General features: G+C 42.4%; 1 protein-coding gene across 1 annotated transcript in view; it reads left to right on the top strand.

Annotated features, from left to right (window-relative positions):
• LOC311145993 (bridge-like lipid transfer protein family member 1) overlaps positions 1-18078 on the top strand; it is a 154292-nt gene extending 136214 nt beyond the window's left edge. The window contains exons 77-88 of the mRNA XM_084182417.1: positions 3112-3252; positions 3455-3700; positions 3975-4128; positions 11448-11605; positions 11807-11996; positions 12193-12410; positions 12573-12824; positions 12921-13124; positions 13230-13424; positions 15185-15319; positions 16652-16817; positions 17071-18078. Of these exons, the coding sequence (XP_084038543.1) occupies positions 3112-3252; positions 3455-3700; positions 3975-4128; positions 11448-11605; positions 11807-11996; positions 12193-12410; positions 12573-12824; positions 12921-13124; positions 13230-13424; positions 15185-15319; positions 16652-16817; positions 17071-17305 (2294 nt within the window). The 3' untranslated portion in view covers positions 17306-18078. The remainder of the gene's footprint in view (positions 1-3111; positions 3253-3454; positions 3701-3974; positions 4129-11447; positions 11606-11806; positions 11997-12192; positions 12411-12572; positions 12825-12920; positions 13125-13229; positions 13425-15184; positions 15320-16651; positions 16818-17070) is intronic.
• Positions 18079-18425: the final 347 nt, after the last annotated feature.

Below are 18425 nucleotides of genomic sequence, written 5' to 3'. Positions count from 1 at the left end.
TCTACCTCAGGTGAGCAAAACCTAGAGACTTCCTTAATATTTGATTTCGTGCACCAGCTGTTATTGAAAAATAGACACAGAACCCCACCCCTTGTCTTACCGGAGCCAGCTGTTGTGTCTTGCCGATGCACGGAAAACCAGCCAACTGTATATTATCCATGTCGTCGTTGAGCCACGATTTGTTGAAACATAAGATATTACCGTTTTTAATGTCCCTTTGGTAGTATAGTCTTGAACGGAGTTCATCCAGTTTATTCGCCAATGATTGCACGTTGGCCAATAGGACGGATGGTAGAGGCGGGTTACCCACTCGCCAACGAATTTTCACAAGGCACCCCGACCTGCGTCCCCTGTATCGGCGTCTTCTCTTCATGCGAATGACAGGGATTTGGGCTTGGTCGGGTATCTCGAGTAAATCCTTTGCGTCCGACTCATTAAAGAAAAAATCTTCGTCCAGTTCGAGTTGAGTAATCGCTGTTCTGATATCCAAAAGCTCTTTTCGGTCATAAGAGACTGTGGCAGAAACATTATGTACAAAATAAGTTCCAAACAACGTGAAAAAACACACAAAATAGCACAATTGGTTAAGAGCCCGTGAAACGGCAGCCATCTCCTCCGGCGCCATTCTACTGAGCTTAATATTATTTTATACTAATATAATTTCTTAGAGAAATATATTTTGTTTATAAGTAATATATTTGTTTCTCTAATTATTTGCACCCCTGTTTTCAATACTTTGTGCACCCTCCCCATGCGAGGATAAGAGCTCTGAGCTTTTTTCTGTAATGTTTTATGAGATTGGAGAACACATTAGGAGAGATCTTAGTCCATTCCTCTATACATAATCTTTCTAGATCTTTGATATCCTTCCGTCTGCCCTTATGGACTGCCCTCTTCAATTCAAACCACAGGTTTTCAATGGGGTTCAAGTCCGGAGACTGAGATGGCCATTGCAAAATGTTGATTTTGTGGTCAATTTACTGTTTCTTCGTGGATTTTGATGTGTGCTTGGGGTCATTGTCTTGCTGGAAGATCCACTTACAGCCAAGTTTCAGCCTCCTGGCAGAGGCAACCAGGTCTTTAGCTAAAATGTCCTAGTACTTAGTAGAATTTATGATGCCGTTGACCTTAACAAGGGCCCAGTGGAAGCAAAACAGCCCCATAACATCAAATATGTTTTACAGTAGGTATTTTCTGCATATGCATCCTTCTTTCGACGCCAAACCCACTGCTGTTTTGCGTGGACAAAGACCTCTATTTTCGTCTCATCTGACCATAGCACCCGGTTCCAATCCAAGTGCCAATGCCTTTTAGCAAACTCCAGGCATTTCCATTTATTGGTTGCCCTCAATAAATAAATAAATCTGGCAACCCTTCCAAAGAGCCTATTGGCATGAAGGTGGTGTCTAATTGTAGATTTGGAAACTTGGTGACCCCAAGTTCTGTAATTCTCCAACTGTGGCACTTTGATTTTTCTTTGCCTCAAGAACCACTTGCCACTACCAGTCTAGTTTACCACTGTGCCAGTGGTTTTAAAATTCTTAAAGGTGCAATATGCAGAAATCGTGCCGCCATATCCTGGTTGCTAAAATTCTAATAGTTCGCCTAATTTCAGTTTGTGACAAAACAATAAAGTATAGTATAGAGAATCATTGTACCATCTAAACCGTTGTGAAATATATTTTCAATAACCAATAATATTGTATTTTCAGCTGTTTGAAGCTGTTGTACATAACCGAAAGTAAAAGACGCAAAAACAAATTTAAGAACAGGAAGATTAGAAATAGCGCACATAGAACAGATCTACCGATTCTTAGACTTGCTTTCAATGAGATGGACAGATCTACAACTCCTATTTCTATGTGAATTTGGACGGGGCGCCCAAAAAGTTACATATTGCAGCTTTAATTATTGCCCACATTTTATTTAGCTGTTTTTTTTTTTTTACCAATTGTGTTACCTCGTTTTTATACCCCAGTGAAACAGCAAGCCATGGAAGGCCACAAAACAGTTCCTTAAACTGAGATTAATTTAAAAAAGTAGAATGTTAATGCAGATTACATTTTGTTTGTTTTTATTTATAAGAATATTACCTTTTTTATTACTTTTTTTTATTACTTGTTAAGCACAATCTCTTTCTCTGAGCAAATGTATTAGTATAAAATAGGGCTGTCAAACAGAATTTCCTCAAATTGAGCTGTTATTTAAGATTTGTTATTCAAGTTGCATTACAGGAATATTGATGTATTGATTTTGTCCAAAGTAACAGTAGCAAAATCTGGTAAATTGATAAAGCACACTTTCTTTAACCTCAATGTCAACATGTTTTGACATCGCATTGTTGTTTTTAGTTGTATAGATTATGTATTTTGGATGTTTTCAGTGTAATTTGAACACTTTCAGACTATGCGATTCTTTGAAAAAAAATATGACAACTAATATGACAATTAACTTAAGTTAACTGATTAACTCTGACAGCCCTAGCATAAATATAATTTCCCAATTTTCTTGCATACAATTAGGGCTGGCACAATTATCGTATAATCGTGTAACTGACAATTATGGACAGTAACCGTGAACAAACCAAAATAAAGATTGTCTTTATACATTAATTTTAGGAGAAGGGGGATTCAACTTTATATGTAAATATATATAGTTTACCCAATAGCAGTTTTTCATTTTAATATGAAGTTGGTCAACTTGGTAAACATTTTACGAACAGAATGGCAGGGTCGGCATGAGAAGCTTCATTTCCAAAAGTTCCAAGCAGTTAAAACCATACATTTTTGAGACGGGTGTAACCAAAGCTGTGTTGTATTCATTAGATATGTCGTAGCATTTTTTCAAAGATGCATTACAAGCTCAAAACATTTTAACAAAAATGACAATTATGACAATAACCATGGCCTTATGCATGATAATTAATCCTTACCCAAAATTCCATAATCATCACAGCCCTACATACAATATAGTTTAGTATTTGTATTATTTTGGATGTGGCTGTATGTCTTATTACTGAAGCTGATCCATTTTTCCATGCCAAGACAGTTAAATCCACAGAAACTTGGATTCCTGGCTAACTTTGAGTGTTTTCTCTCTCTCTCTTCTCAGCTGTGTGTGACATTGGCTCGGCCTCCTTCAAGTATGACATGCGGAGGCTAAGTGAGATCCTGGCCTTCCCCAGAGCCTGGTACCGCCGTAGCATCGCCAGACGCCTCTTTCTGGGAGACCAGACCATCAACATGCCAACAGGTAAACACACACCTCCTTGATAGGCCTTTGCACACTTATGGCTCCATTTTCCTCATGCAATAATTGATCAACATTTTTACTCTGTTCCCTTTCAATCTCCAACTCTGCTAATGTCGGTCCCTTTAAAACAGTATGCATTTCCCAAACCTGTGTTTACATTTGAAAATATGCCCTTTACCCTCGACCTGCTTCTCTCCTCCAGCCTCAGGTCCTGCCACCCCGGACTCTGTAGAGAACATGACCCAGCACCTGTCACCAGAATCCAGCCGTAAAGCCTACTGGAGGACCTGGGATGGTAGCACTGGGCAGTACATGCCCCAGTCCCCCAACGTGTTCTCTGACCACTCCACTGGGAGCAACATGTCCCCCGGGGGCCTGTCCTCCCACCTCAAGTCCCCGGCCCCCGGACGCACCAGAAGCGTCTCTGATTCCTCCGCCCCTAGAAGAGGTACCAGCTCAAAAATTAGTGCTCAACAGCATCGAGGAATGACACTATCTGATTAAAGCGGTGTTAATGCTGGTTATTTTAGCATAGTGTGGAGATTATTTTCACAACCTTCAATTAAAATGCAGTAGGAATGATGAATGAATACTATATCCCTCATTAAGACTTGAGCTAGTTTATACTCTTTGACACTTTTAGATTAGGAATAACTCTCTCTAATTTAGACAAATAGCTATGGGTAGCATGCCGTTACATCATACATTTCCCTTCCATACAGATTCTGTGACCAAGACGTCCACGCCGTCGTTCAATAAAAACGGTAAGGCAGCCGGCCCCCTAGGGACCCCGTGGGAGACACTAGTGGTGTTCGCCATCAACCTGAAACAGCTCAACGTCCAGATGAACATGAGCAACGTCATGGGCAACAACACGTAGGTCTCCCTTTTTCTCCTCCCAGTAAACACACTATACTCTACTCCAGGGCTCTCCAACCCTGTTCCTGGGGAGCTACCGTCCTGTAGGTTTTCGCTCCAACCCCAGTTGTAACTAACCTGATTCAGCTTATTAGCTAGCTAATTCTAACAATCAGGTGTGCTAGATTAGGGTTGGAGTGAAAACCTACAGGACAGTAGCTCTCCAGGAACAGGGTTGGAGAGCCTTGCTCTACACTCTTGGGGCCAGTTTCCAGTACACATATTTAGTCTATTCCTTCTAATACATACCAGCACATTACTTAATGTGTATATCTGCAAGGGTAAAAGTTCTCTGTCACTGCAATGGATTTCCATCATATGGATTCTGGAGAGGCAATATTCCCAAATAAATGTTTTTTTCAAATATTTTATTTTCTCTGTTACGCTGTGTGCACTGAACTGATGTGCATGATTGTTGATATCACTCCGATGTTCAGATGAAGGGAATTAAATCATCTATAATGCACACCACAGCAGCCCTCAACTCAGACACCGGTGTTTATTCTACTGTAACTGCTGGCAAAGTAATTCAAAGCCTATACTTTATCACTCAGGATGTAACTTTCCCGTTCGACTATTTTTGCCATGTAATGTTATTCAAACAAAATCAGACAACCCCATAGTAGAATAGTTTACCTGTTTACCTAGTCTGCTTGTTGTATGTTCTATGTGAGATAAATATTCCTCACGAGGCGCATTCAAGTTGCGAGAGCAATCAATGCACAACAATTCTTAGTGCAATCACAGGAAAACACTTTTGAAAGCAGTTTTGGCATGTGCTAAAAAAAAAGGGGATCCCAGTTTTACATTGCTATTATTTCTCTACTCTAAATTTTGCGTGTGTAATCATTTTACAAATGCAGTTTTACAATCAGAGTTTCAAGCATGGTTTAGGCACAGCTACGCAACAGAGCTCTTAAAAGGGGCAATGTCGTCTTAAAAGGGCAGTGAAATTTAAAAAATAACTTGTTTAAAAAAATTCTAAAGAATAAATAATGGAAAAGTGGTGCGTGCATATGTATTCACCCCCTTTACTATGAAGTCCCTAAATAAGATCTGGTGCAACCAATTACCTTCAAAAGTCACATAATTAGTTAAATAAAATCCACTTGTGTGCAATCTAAGTGTCACATGATCTCAGTGTATATATATACACCTGTTCTGAAAGGCCCCAGAGTCTGCAGCACCACTAAGCAAGGGACACCACCAAGCAAGCGGCACCATGAAGACCAAGGAGCTCTCCAAACAGGTCAGGGACAAAGTTGTGGAGAAGTACAGATCAGGGTTGGGTTATAAAATAATATCAGAAACTTTGAACATCCTACGGAGCAGCATTAAATCCATTATTTAAAAAATGGAAAGAATATTGCACCACAAAAAACCGGCCAAGAGATGGCCGCCCACCAAAACTCATGGACCAGGCAAGGAGGGCATTAATCAGAGAGGCAACAAAGAGACCAAAGGGGGCCAGTATGAAAAATGTATGCACTCACTAATAGTAAGTCGCTCTGGATAAGAGCGTCTGCTAAATGACTAAAATGTCAATTGGATCACTAAAACTTTTATAGTCCCATGTAGCTCAGTTGGTAGAGCATGGCGTTTGCAACGCCTGGGTTGTGGGTTCATTTCCCACGGGGGACCAGTATGTATGGACCAAATGTATGCACTCACTAACTGTAAGTCGCTCTGGATAAGAGCGTCTGCTAAATGACTAAAATGTAATTAACCCTGAAGGAGCTGCAAAGCTCCACAGCGGAGATTGGAGTATCTGTCCATAGGACCACTTTAAGCCGTACACTCCACAGAGCTGGGCTTTACGGTAGAGTGGCCTGAAAAAAGCCATTGCTTAAAGAAAAAAATAAGCGAACACGTTTGGTGTTCGCCAAAAAGGCAAGTGGGAGACTCCCCAAACATATGGAAGAAGGTACTCTGGTCAGATGAGACTAAAATTGAGCTTTTTGGCCATCAAGGAAAACGCTATGTCTGGCGCAAACACAACACTTTCTATCACCCTGAGAACACCATCCCCACAGTGAAGCGTGGTGGTGGCAGCATCATGCTGTGGGGATGTTTTTCATCGGCAGGGACTGGGAAACTGGTCAGAATTGAAGGAATGATGGATGGCGCTAAATACAGGGAAATTCTTGAGGGAAACCTGTTTCAGTCTTCCAGAGATTTGAGACTGGGACGGATGTTCACCTTCCAGCAGGACAATGACCCTAAGCATACTGCTAAAGCAACACTCGAGTGGTTTAAAGGGAAACATTTAAATGTCTTGGAATGGCCTAGTAAAAGCCAAGACCTCAATCCAATTGAGAATCTGTGGTATGACTTAAAGATTGCTGTACACCAGCGGAACCCATCCAACTTGAAGGAGCTGGAGCAGTTTTGCCTTGAAGAATGGGCAAAAATCCCAGTGGCTAGACGTGCCAAGCTTATAGAGACGTACCCCAAGAGACTTGCAGCTGTAGTTGCTGCAAAAGGTGGCTCTACAAAGTATTGACTTTGGGGGGGGTGAATAGTTATGCACGCTCAAGTTTTCAGTTTTTTTGTCTTATTTCTTGTTTGTTTCACAATGAAAAATATTTAGGATCTTCAAAGTGGTAGGCATGTTGCGTAAATCAAATGATACAAATCCCCAAAAAATCTATTTTAATTCCAGGTTGAAAGGCAATAAAATACGAAAAATGCCAAGGGGGGTGAATACTTTCGCAAGCCACTGTATAGACCATGCATAAGCTATATGCATGGTCCAATATGTTAAGATAATTGTAACATAATTTTTACCAATATGTTATTGGGCCTGTTTCTGGAGGTGTAAATACTTTTTTTTGTTGTTGTCAGCATCAGTTTAATTTAATTAATTTTGGAGTAGAATATCCTTTTAAAAAGTCACCAGAACTGAGCTTCTCAGTCCTTTTAAATAAATATTATCCAGGGGAGGACCCCTGAATCCCTAAGCAAGGGAACTGGAATTGGTCAGTTTATACATGTACAAAATGATCATCTTTCCTTTAAAACCTCTTAGATGTAAAGTCCCCTGTTTAGAGGACCTGCGTGGTTCTGGTACCGGTTCCGACCGACATTTTCACTTATAAATCTGTGGACACCGTCGATCAAAATGGCTTGCATTGAGCGATAGCCCATGTTCCCATGGACGTAGGATGTGAAATCTGAAACCACTTGAAGCTGGGAGGTAACTCCTACCATTTCATTCGCTCTTCTGACTGTCCATCAACTCCTGGCTGAACCCTATGTCACAGCCACTGACAAAGCACATGCCTGCAATCTTTACATCCTACCGCAGCAGGAGCAAGTGGTAGCACATTCAGAGATTGATTTATAGGCGTTAATCTAAAATAATTCATAGATTTTAAACAAAAAGCACTTTGTTTGTCATTGACAGACAAGATTAATATGACATTTTAGTCATTTAGCAGACGCTCTTATCCAGAGCAACTTAGTGTGTGCATACATTTTTTCAATATGAGATGACAATGGGGTCAGACGTTTTGATCAAGAGAGACCTTTAGAAAATATGCACATTTTCTCTAACACTAAAAATACAAATATGTATTTTACAGTTATAAGGAAGGTGAAATATTATAGTTTTATAATTTGATTATACTATATTTAGAAAGTATATAAGTCATTTCAAACCTTATTCATACAATACAGTTTTGTTGAATTGTAAATACATATAAAATATTTCATATTTTTATCATATTTGTACTGTGTACTTGAGCTTGTGTCCTCAAGTGACTACATCTCAGCAATTTACAGTACATTCGGAAAGTATTCAGACCCCTTGACTTTTTCCACATTTTGTTATGTTACAGCCTTATTCTAAAATGCATTAAATTGTTTTTTCCCCTCATCAATCTACACACAATACCCCATAATGACAAAGCAAAAACAGGTTTTCAGAAATGTTTGCTAATGTATTATAAAATAAAAACTGAAATATTACATTTACATAAGTATTCAGACCCTTTACTCAGTACTTTGTTGAATCACCTTTGTCAGCGATTACAGCCTCGAGCCTTCTTGGGTATAACGCTACTAGCTTGGCACACCTGTATTTGGGGAGTTTCTCCCATTCTTCTCTGCAGATCCTCTCAAGCTCTGTCAGGTTGGATGGGGAGCGTTGCTGCACAGCTATTTTCAGGTCTTTCCAGACATGTTCGATTTGGTTCAAGTCCGGGCTCTGGCTGGGCCACTCAAGGACATTCAGAGACTTGTCCCAAAGCCACTCCTGCGTTGTCTTGGCTGTGTGCTTAGGGTCGTTGTCCTGTTGGAAGGTGAATTTATGCTCCAGTCTGAGGTCCTGAGCACTCTGGAGCATGTTTTCATCAAGGATCTCTCTGTACTTTGCTCCTTTACGCTTTCCCTCGATCCTGACTTGTCTCCCTGTCCCTGCCGCTGAAAAACATTCCCACAGCATGATGCTGCCACCACCATGCTTCGCCGTAGGGATGGTGCCAGGTTTCCTCCAGACGTGACGCTTGGCATTCAGGCCGAAGAGTTCAATCTTGGTTTCATCAGACCAGAGAATCTTGTTTCTTATGGTCTGAGAGTCTTTAGGTGCCTTTTGGCAAACTCCAAGCGGGCTGTCATGTGCCTTTTACTGAGGAGTGGCTTCCGTCTGGCCACTCTACCATAAAGGCCTGATTGGTGGAGTGCTGCAGAGATGGTTGTCCTTCTGGAAGGTTATCCCGTCTCCACAGAGGAACTCTGAAGCTCTGTCAGAATGACCATCGGGTTCTTGGTCACCTCCCCCGATTGCTCAGTTTGGCCGGACAGCCAGCTCTAGGAAGAGTCTTGGTGGTTCCAAACTTCTTTCATTTAAGAATGATGGAGGCCACTGTGTTCTTGGGGACCTTCAATGCTGCAGACATTTTTTGGTACCCTTACCCCAGATCTGTGCCTCAACACAACCCTGTCTCGGAGTTCTACGGACAATTCCTTTGACCTCATGGCTTGGTTTTTGCTCTGACATGCACTTTCAACTGTGGGACCTTATATAGACAGGTGTGTGCCTTTCCAAATAATTTACAATAATTTGAACTTACCACAGGTGGACTCCAAACAAGTTGTAGAAACATCTCAAGGATGATCAATGGAAACAGGATGCACCTGAGCGCAATTTCGAGTCTCATAGCAAAGGGTCTGAATAGGTTTTTCTGTTTTTTATTTCTAATAAATTAGTAGATTGCTAAGATTTTATTTAATCCATTTTAGAATAAAGCTGTAACGTAACAAAATGTGGAAAAAGTCAAGGGGTCTTAATACTTTCCGAATGCGCTTTATAACTATTTTTACCAGAAAGGTGAGATTTTAACCTTTCTTGGAGTGTGCAGCATTACTAATTATTGTTTATGGCCCCCTCATGATAAATAATTACTTTGGGGGATTACATTTTTGATTTACACATAGTTACATTTAACTAGTTTAAGTCACGATGGCCATGACTTTGTTACATGAAAGGGGAGGTTAACTTGGCCCCAGACAATCGATCTGAGATCGACTTTAATGGGATTTATTTTTGCTTTAACCCCTGTATCTGAAAACCTATTAAAAAACGGAACAATTCTACAGTCGTGGTCAAAAGTTTTGAGAATGATACAAGTATTGGTCTTCACAAAGTTCGCTGCTTCAGTGTTATGAGATATTTTTGTCAGATGTTACTATGGTATGCTGAAGTATAATTACAAGCATTCCATAAGTGTCTTAGGCTTTTATTGACATTACATTAAGTTTATGCAGAGTCAATATTTGCAGTGTTGACCCTTCTTTTTCAAGACCTCTGTAATCCGCCCTGGCATGCTGTCAATTAACGTCTGGGCCACATCCTGACTGATGGCAGCCCATTCTTGCATAATCAATGCTTGGAGTTTGTCAGAATTTGTGGGTTTTTGTTTGTCCACCCGTCTCTTGAGGATCGAACACAAGTTCTCAATGGGATTAAGGTCTGGGGAGTTTCCTGGCCATGGACCCAAAATGTCGATGTTTTGTTCCCCGAGCCACTTAGTTATCACTTTTGCCTTATGGCAAGGTGCTCCATCATGCTCGAAAATACATTTGTCATCACCAAACTGTTCTTGGATGGTTGGGAGAAGTTGCTCTCGGAGGATGTGTTGGTACTATTCTTTATTCATGGCTGTGTTCTTAGGCAAAAATGTGAGTGAGCGCACTCCCTTGGCTGAGAAGAAACCCCACACATGAATGGTCTCGGGATGCTTTACTGTTGGCATGACACAGGACTGATGGTAGAGCTCACCTTGTCTTCTCCGGACAAGGTGTTTTCCGGATGCCCCAAACAATCGGAAAGGGGATTAATTTGAGAAAATGACTTTACCCCAGTCCTCAGCACTCCAGTCCCTGTACCTTTTGCAGAATATCAGTCTGTCCCTGATGTTTTTCCTGGAGATAAGTGGCTTCTTTGCTGCCCTTCTTGACACCAGGCCATCCTCCAAAAGTCTTCGCCTCACTGTGTGTGCAGATGCACTCACACCTGCCTGCTGCCATTCCTGAGCAAGCTCTGCACTGGTGGTGTCCCGCAGCTGAATCAACTTTAGGAGACGGTCCTGGCGCTTGCTGGACTTTCTTGGGCGCCCTGACGCCTTCTTCATAACAATTGAACCTCTCTCCTTGAAGTTCTTGATGATCTGATAAGTGGTTGATTTAGGTGCAATCTTACTAGCAGCAATGTCCTTGCCTGTGAAGCCCTTTTTATACAAAGCAATGATGACGGCACGTGTTTCCTTGCAGGTAACCATGGTTAACAGAGGAAGAACAATGATTTCAAGCACCACCTTCCTTTTAAAGCTTCCAGTCTGTTATTCTAACTCAATCAGCATGACAGAGTGATCTCCAGCCTTGTCCTCGTCAACACTCTCACCTGTGTTAACGAGAGAATCACTGACATGATGTTAGCTGGTCCTTTTGTGGCAGGGCTGAAATCCGGTGGAAATGTTTTTTTGGGATTAAGTTCATTTTCATGGCAAGGAGGGACTTTGCAATGAATTGCAATTCATCTGATCACTCTTCATGACATTCTGGAGTATATGCAAATTGCCATCATCAAAACTGAAAATTAGTATTTGTGTCATTATCAAAACTTTTGACCACGACTGTACATATAACCCTTAACAAAAGCAATATTCCAAACATTGAAATATTGCTGTTGACACAAACGATGCCTCCTAGAAAGCAGATGTTAATTATTCATGAGGAGGTGGGTGGAACTGTTTCCCTTTGCTCTTGTTTACCTCTAGTTGGACCACCAGTGGGCTGAAGAGTCAGGGTCGTTTGTCAGTGGGTAGTAACCGAGACCGAGAGATCAGCATGTCCGTGGGCCTGGGTCGCTCCAAACTGGACTCTAAAGGTGGCGTGGTGGGGGGCAACATAGATGTCAACACCCTGGAGATGGTCTGTAAGTACAGGGACGGGGAATAAGGTATTAAGCCACTGGCCTGTACTGTTTACTTTTTGTGCAATTCCAAATAGATTGTGCTCTAGCCTCGGGTCTTGGCATTTAAATGATGAACAGAACTCTAAGTTAAACATCCCTGTCAAACGAGTAGAACTTGAGATCTCTCTGCCGCACCTAACAACACATATTTGTTTGTTGAAGCACACATCTCGGAGCACCCCAACCAGCAGCCCAGCCATAAGATCCAGATCACCATGGGCTCCACGGAGGCCCGTGTGGACTACATGGGCTCAAGCATCCTCATGGGCATCTTCAGCAACGCCGACCTGCAGCTCCAGGATGAGTGGAAGGTTAACCTGTGCACTGTGGAGACCAGCCTATCAGAGAAAAGGTAAATAAACTAGCCTAGCCTACTAGAGAAAATTTATAGCCAAAACCCCTGTGGCTACATTCTTGTCTGTTCTTATTTTCTGACCATTTCTGCTCTTCTCTTTCTCACTCACTCTCTCCCTCCTCTTCTCTTTCTCATCTCTCTCCCTTCCTCCTCTCTTTCACCTCTCCTTTTACCTATCCTTCCCTCACTCCAGTGAGATCTTTGTCCACGGGGACTTGCAGTGGGATATCTTCCAGGTGATCATCTCGCGCTCCACTACCCCCGACCTCATTAAGATCGGGATGAAGCTGCAGGAATTTTTCACCCAGCAATTTGACACCAGCAAACGAGCGTTGTCCACATGGGGTCCAGTCCCCTACCTGCCCCCGAAGGCGCCGGTCATCAACATCGAGAAAGGCGCTGCAGAGCTTTGTAAGTATCCATTATTACGGAGTTCCTGGGTTCAAGTAAAATGGACTGGTTTCGATCGGAATGCTCTTTCCCCTGCTCCTCCCCTTTCCTCTGTCTCTTTTTCATCCCTCTCCTTCTATCGTCATTGCTCCTTCTCACTCTCGTCATTGCTCTCTTTCCCAGACATGGATGCAGCCCACCATCGTCACTGGCCTGGGGTTCTGAAGGTGATCGCCGGATGCCACATCTCCCTCTTCCAGATGCCACTCCCAGAGGACGCCGTGCAACTGGGTGGCTCCATGAGTCTCCATGGCAACCACATGACCCTGGCCTGCTTCCACGGGCCCAACTTCCGCTCCAAGTCCTGGGCCTTATTCCACCTGGAGGAGCCCAATATAGCCTTTTGGACTGAGGCTCAGAAGATATTGGAGGATGGTAAGGCTTTCAAGGGACAGAGAGGGGGGTGGGGGGTGGGCAAAAGCAAGTCCCCAAAATACCTCTAAGCTCAACCTATTTTTTTTATCCAATCAGGCTCCACTGATGACTCCACCTATATCGTGCAGACGTTGGATTTTCATCTGGGTCACAACACCATGGTAACCAAACCCTGCGGAGCACTAGAGAGCCCCATGGCCACCATCACCAAAATCACCCGTCGCCGGCACGAAAACCCCCCACACGGAGTAGCCACGGTCAAAGAGTGGTTCAACTATGTGACTGCCATGAGGAATGAGGGTAAAGGCTACTAAATTTTACCAATGTCATATACAAGGTCTACTGTTTCCCTTGACCCAATATATTCAAGACGCCTGCCTCATTCTAATGTATCCTGTTCCCCAGAGCTGAACCTCTTGCGGAACGTGGACGCCAACAACCCAGAGAGTGGGGCTGCCGCCAAGAGTTCCAGCCTGCTAAGCAGCTTCCGCGGCTCGTCCAGCTACAACCATGAGACAGAGACCATCTTTGCCCTACCCAGGATGCAGCTGGACTTCAAGTCCATCCACGTTCAGGATCCAGACGAACCCTCCTTGACTGGTAGGCTCAGTTGGTATTCGGTCCACCAGTATGAACAGACCACAATTAGTAATGGTACAGTGGGGAAAAAAAGTATTTAGTCAGCCACCAATTGTGCAAGTTCTCCCACTTAAAAAGATGAGAGAGGCCTGTAATTTTCATCATAGGTACACGTCAACTATGACAGACAAAATGAGGATTTTTAATGAATTTATGGTGGAAAATAAGTATTTGGTCAATAACAAAAGTTTCTCAATACTTTGTTATATACCCTTTGTTGGCAATGACACAGGTCAAACATTTTCTGTAAGTCTTCACAAGGTTTTCACACACTGTTGCTGGTATTTTGGCCCATTCCTCCATGCAGATCTCCTCTAGAGCAGTGATGTTTTGGGGCTGTCGATGGGCAACACAGACATTCAACTCCCTCCAAAGATTTTCTATGGGGTTGAGATCTGGAGACTGGCTAGGCCACTCCAGGACCTTGAAATGCTTCTTACGAAGCCACTCCTTCGTTGCCCGGGCGGTGTGTTTGGGATCATTGTCATGCTGAAAGACCCAGCCACGTTTCATCTTCAATGCCCTTGCTGATGGAAGGAGGTTTTCACTCAAAATCTCACGATACTTGGCCCCATTCATTCTTTCCTTTAAACGGATCAGTCGTCCTGGTCCCTTTGCAGAAAAACAGCCCCAAAGCATGATGTTTCCACCCCCATGCTTCACAGTAGGTATGGTGTTCTTTGGATGCAACTCAGCATTCTTTGTCCTCCAAACACGACGAGTTGAGTTTTTACCAAAAAGTTATATTTTGGTTTCATCTGACCATATGACATTATCCCAATCCTCTTCTGGATCATCCAAATGCACTCTAGCAAACTTCAGACGGGCCTGGACATGTACTGGCTTAAGCAGGGGGACACATCTGGCACTGCAGGATTTGAATCCCTGGCGGCGTAGTGTGTTACTGATGGTAGGCTTTGTTACTTTGGTCCCAGCTCTCTGCAGGTCATTCACTAGGTCCCCCCATGTGGTTCTGGGATTTTTGCTCACCGTTCTTGTGATCATTTTGACCCCACGGGGTGAGATCTTGCGTGGAGCCCCAGATCGAGGGAGATTATCAGTGGTCTTGTATGTCTTCCATTTCCTAATAATTGCTCCCACAGTTGATTTCTTCAAACCAAGCTGCTTACCTATTGCAGATTCAGTCTTCCCAGCCTGGTGCAGGTCTACAATTTTGTTTCTGGTGTCCTTTGACAGCTCTTTGGTCTTGGCCATAGTGGAGTTTGGAGTGTGACTGTTTGAGGTTGTGGACAGGTGTCTTTTATACTGATAACAAGTTCAAACAGGTCCCATTAATACAGGTAACGAGTGGAGGACAGAGGAGCCTCTTAAAGAAGAAGTTACAGGTCTGTGAGAGCCAGAAACCTTGCTTGTTTGTAGGTAACCAAATACTTATTTTCCACCATAATTTGCAAATAAATTCATTAAAAATCCTACAATGTGATTTTCTGGATTTTTTTTCCTCAATTTGTCTGTCATAGTTGACGTGTACCTATGATGAAAATTACAGGCCTCTCTCATCTTTTTAAGTGGGAGAACTTGCACAATTGGTGGCTGACTAAATACTTTTTTCCCCCACTGTATATATTTAGGGGCAACGTTGTTGTTGAAGTCCACTTCCATTGTCCTCCAAGATTTGTTCAATATTTTTGTCATTTTCAGTTTGCTCCCATTTAATATATCTTTGTTGGAATGACACTATTGTTTCCCCTCTGTTTCAGACTCCAACAGTAAGCCCAAGGTGGAGTGCAGCGTGGTGACTGAGTTCACCGACCACATATGTGTCACCATGGACGCCGAGCTCATCATGTTTCTGCACGACCTGGTCTCTGCCTACCTGAAGGAAAAAGAGAAGGGTGAGAGCACCTGAAATGTAAACAGCAGCAGCACATTATGTGTAGCAAACCAGAACAATTAACTGTACTTTACATGATAACTTTATAAATACTGAACTAAAATATAAACGCAACATGCAAGAATTTCAAAGATTTTACTGAGTTACAGTTTATATAAGGAAATCAGTCAATTGAAATACATTAATTAGGCCCTAATCTATGGATTTCATATGACTGGGAATACAGATATGCATCTGTTGGTCAAAGATACCTTAAAATAAAAGTAGGGGCGTGGATCAGAAAACTAGTCAGTATCTGGTGTGACCACCATTAGCCTCATGCAGCACGACACATCTCCTTCGCATAGAGTTGATCAGGCTGTTGACTGTGGCCTGTGGAATGTTGTCCCACTCCTCTTCAATGGCTGTGTGAAGTTGCTGGATGTTGGCGGGAACTGGAACGCTGTCGTACACGTCGATCCAGAGGATCCCAAACATGCTCAATGGGTGACATGTCTGGTGAGTATATAGGCCATGGAAGGACTGGGACATTTTCACAATTCCAGGAATTGTGTACAGATCCTTGCAACATGGGGCCGTGCATTATCATGCTGAAACATGAGGTGATGGAAGCGGATGAATGGCACGACAATGGGCCTCAGGATCTCATCACAGTATCTCTGTGTTTTCAAATTGCCATATATAAAATGCAATTGTATTCGTTGTCCGTAGCTTATACATGCCCATACCATAACCCCACCGCCACCATGGGACACTCTGTTCACAACGTTGACGTCAGCAAACTGCTCGGCCACACGACGCCATACACGTGGTCTGCGGTTGTGATGCCGGTTGGATGTACTGACAAATTCTCTAAAACAAGGTAGAAAAATTAACATTCAATTCTCTGGCAGGTGGATGGATTATCTTGGCAAAGAAGAAATTCTCACTAACAGGGATGTAAACTAATTTGTGCACAAAATTTGAGATAAATAATATTTTTGTGCATATGGAACATTTCTGGGATCTTTTATTTCAGCTCATGAAACATGGGACCAACACTTTACATGTTGCGTTAAAATGTTTGTTCAGTGTAGATATGTACTTTCACTGATAACTTTATATAGAAAAAAATAGCAATGTATGTACAACTAAAATATAATTAAAGCTGAATTAAAGGTGTTCTTTGTTTTAGGAACTAATAGTCATAGAAGAACAAGGAGAACCAAGGCACTCTTTATAGTTTTACACAAACTCTCTCTCTCTCTCTCTCTCTCTCTCTCTCTCTCTCTCTCTCTCTCTCTCTCTCTCTCTCTCTCTCTCTCTCTCCCCCCCCCCCCCCCCCGGTCTGCAGCCCTTTTCAACCCCCGGATCTTTGCCACTCGGCCAGGCCAGAAGAGCCCGACGGCCCTGCATGATGAGAACTCCACAGACAAGGACAAGGAGGAAGGCATCAACTACACCACAGTAGACTGGAGAGAATTCATGTGCAACACCTGGCACCTGGAGCCCACGCTCAGGTAAACCAGTCCCAAGCCCTCAGACCCTTATAAGAATAATATATGCCACTGTGCAGACACTTTTATCCAAACTAACAATACAGTATATTTGTAGTATGTGTATGCGATCCCTGTGTTTTGTGACTCCTTAACCCCTCACCTGCGCATTTCAACTACTCCATAAGCTCACTTTTAGGCCTATACCCTAAACGTAAACCGGTTTGTCCATACATCTGAGGTTTCTTGACTCAGTCTTAATTATCACTTTCCATAGGCTCATCTCCTGGACGGGACGGAAGATCGATCCTGTCGGCGTGGACTACATTCTGCAGAAGCTAGGCTTCCACCACGCAAGGACTACAATTCCCAAATGGCTCCAGAGGGGGGTGATGGACCCCCTGGACAAGGTCCTCTCTGTCCTCATCAAGAAACTGGGCACGGCCCTGCAGGACGAGAAGGAGAAGAAGGAGAAGAAGGAGAAGATGGGACGAGACAAAGAAGAGCACTAACTCCAACACCCATATGTTCTAACACGACACTTTAAAAGCTGGAGGTCAGACAGTAAATCCTCAACGAACAAAACACTGGATAACTGGAAACACAGGATATTTCCTTGACTACTGTGCATTTGTCATAGGCACATTTACCGCTAAGCCGTGTTAATTTAAGCATAGATGTTTACTGTAGTGCATGCCACTATGGGTTTTGACTGAAAGTTTTGCACTGTTTATGTATATTTTGAACAAAGTAGTAAGTGAAGTCTTATTTGGCTGCTTAAAATTATAACCCTGAAAATATCCAACGTGGATTATATGCTATACATGCTTTGTATGGTGTTATCAGAACAAATTGAAGTCATCATTTATTATCCTTCTTTTGAGGTTCATTAACTTTTTCTGAGGGGAGGGTACTTCAAAATCATTGCCTGTGCTTTGTTTCCAATGGAACAAACATATGGTAAAGTTGGAAAGAGGAATTTCATCAGTTCTTCTAAATGTTTTTTTGGAGAAGATGGTTCCTATTAACAAAAAAGCATTGGATGGTTCAGATCCAAATATAAAACATGTTATAAGATGTATTGTAATGATAAACAATGGTTTATATTTTTAAATCTTAATTTAATGGGTATCTGAAATGTATAGTCTATAACCCATGTGAGCTGGGTGTGTCAAGCCTGTTTTTTTTTTTTTATATGTGCAATAGACCAGTGTATATAAAATAACTGTGAATTTCTTAAATGTGTTGATTTCTTAACATAATAAAATCATTGCCATCCAATTTTACACTAACTTCATTGTCTTATATAGCCTACTGACAGAAGTTGTGATGCTCTCTAAAAATGCTTTACCTTGGTTTCTGAGCTCATTCCACACTAAGTATTTAAACTTTTGAAAAATAATCCAGTGGCTTTGATCCAGATCTTTGTATCAGCATTACTAATTTCACTACCTCAATCTTAGCTCCTGTGGCACTCACATCCCCTCATTGTGAGGCAAGTTCCCATTTGTTTAATGCTGTGCATGTTTTGCATTTTTGATGGTGCGTTGGTGAGGAAGGAGCAGACTGTGGCAGAAGAAAGAGGTGGAAAAGGTGGACTTGCTTTGTGATGTTGACTGATATTGCTGCACA

The sequence above is a fragment of the Coregonus lavaretus genome (assembly GCF_964263955.1).
Source record: "Coregonus lavaretus genome assembly, chromosome: 18".
NCBI lineage: Eukaryota > Metazoa > Chordata > Actinopteri > Salmoniformes > Salmonidae > Coregonus > Coregonus lavaretus.
Note: the sequence above shows the minus strand (reverse complement) of the source record. Positions and strands in the feature narration are given on the sequence as shown.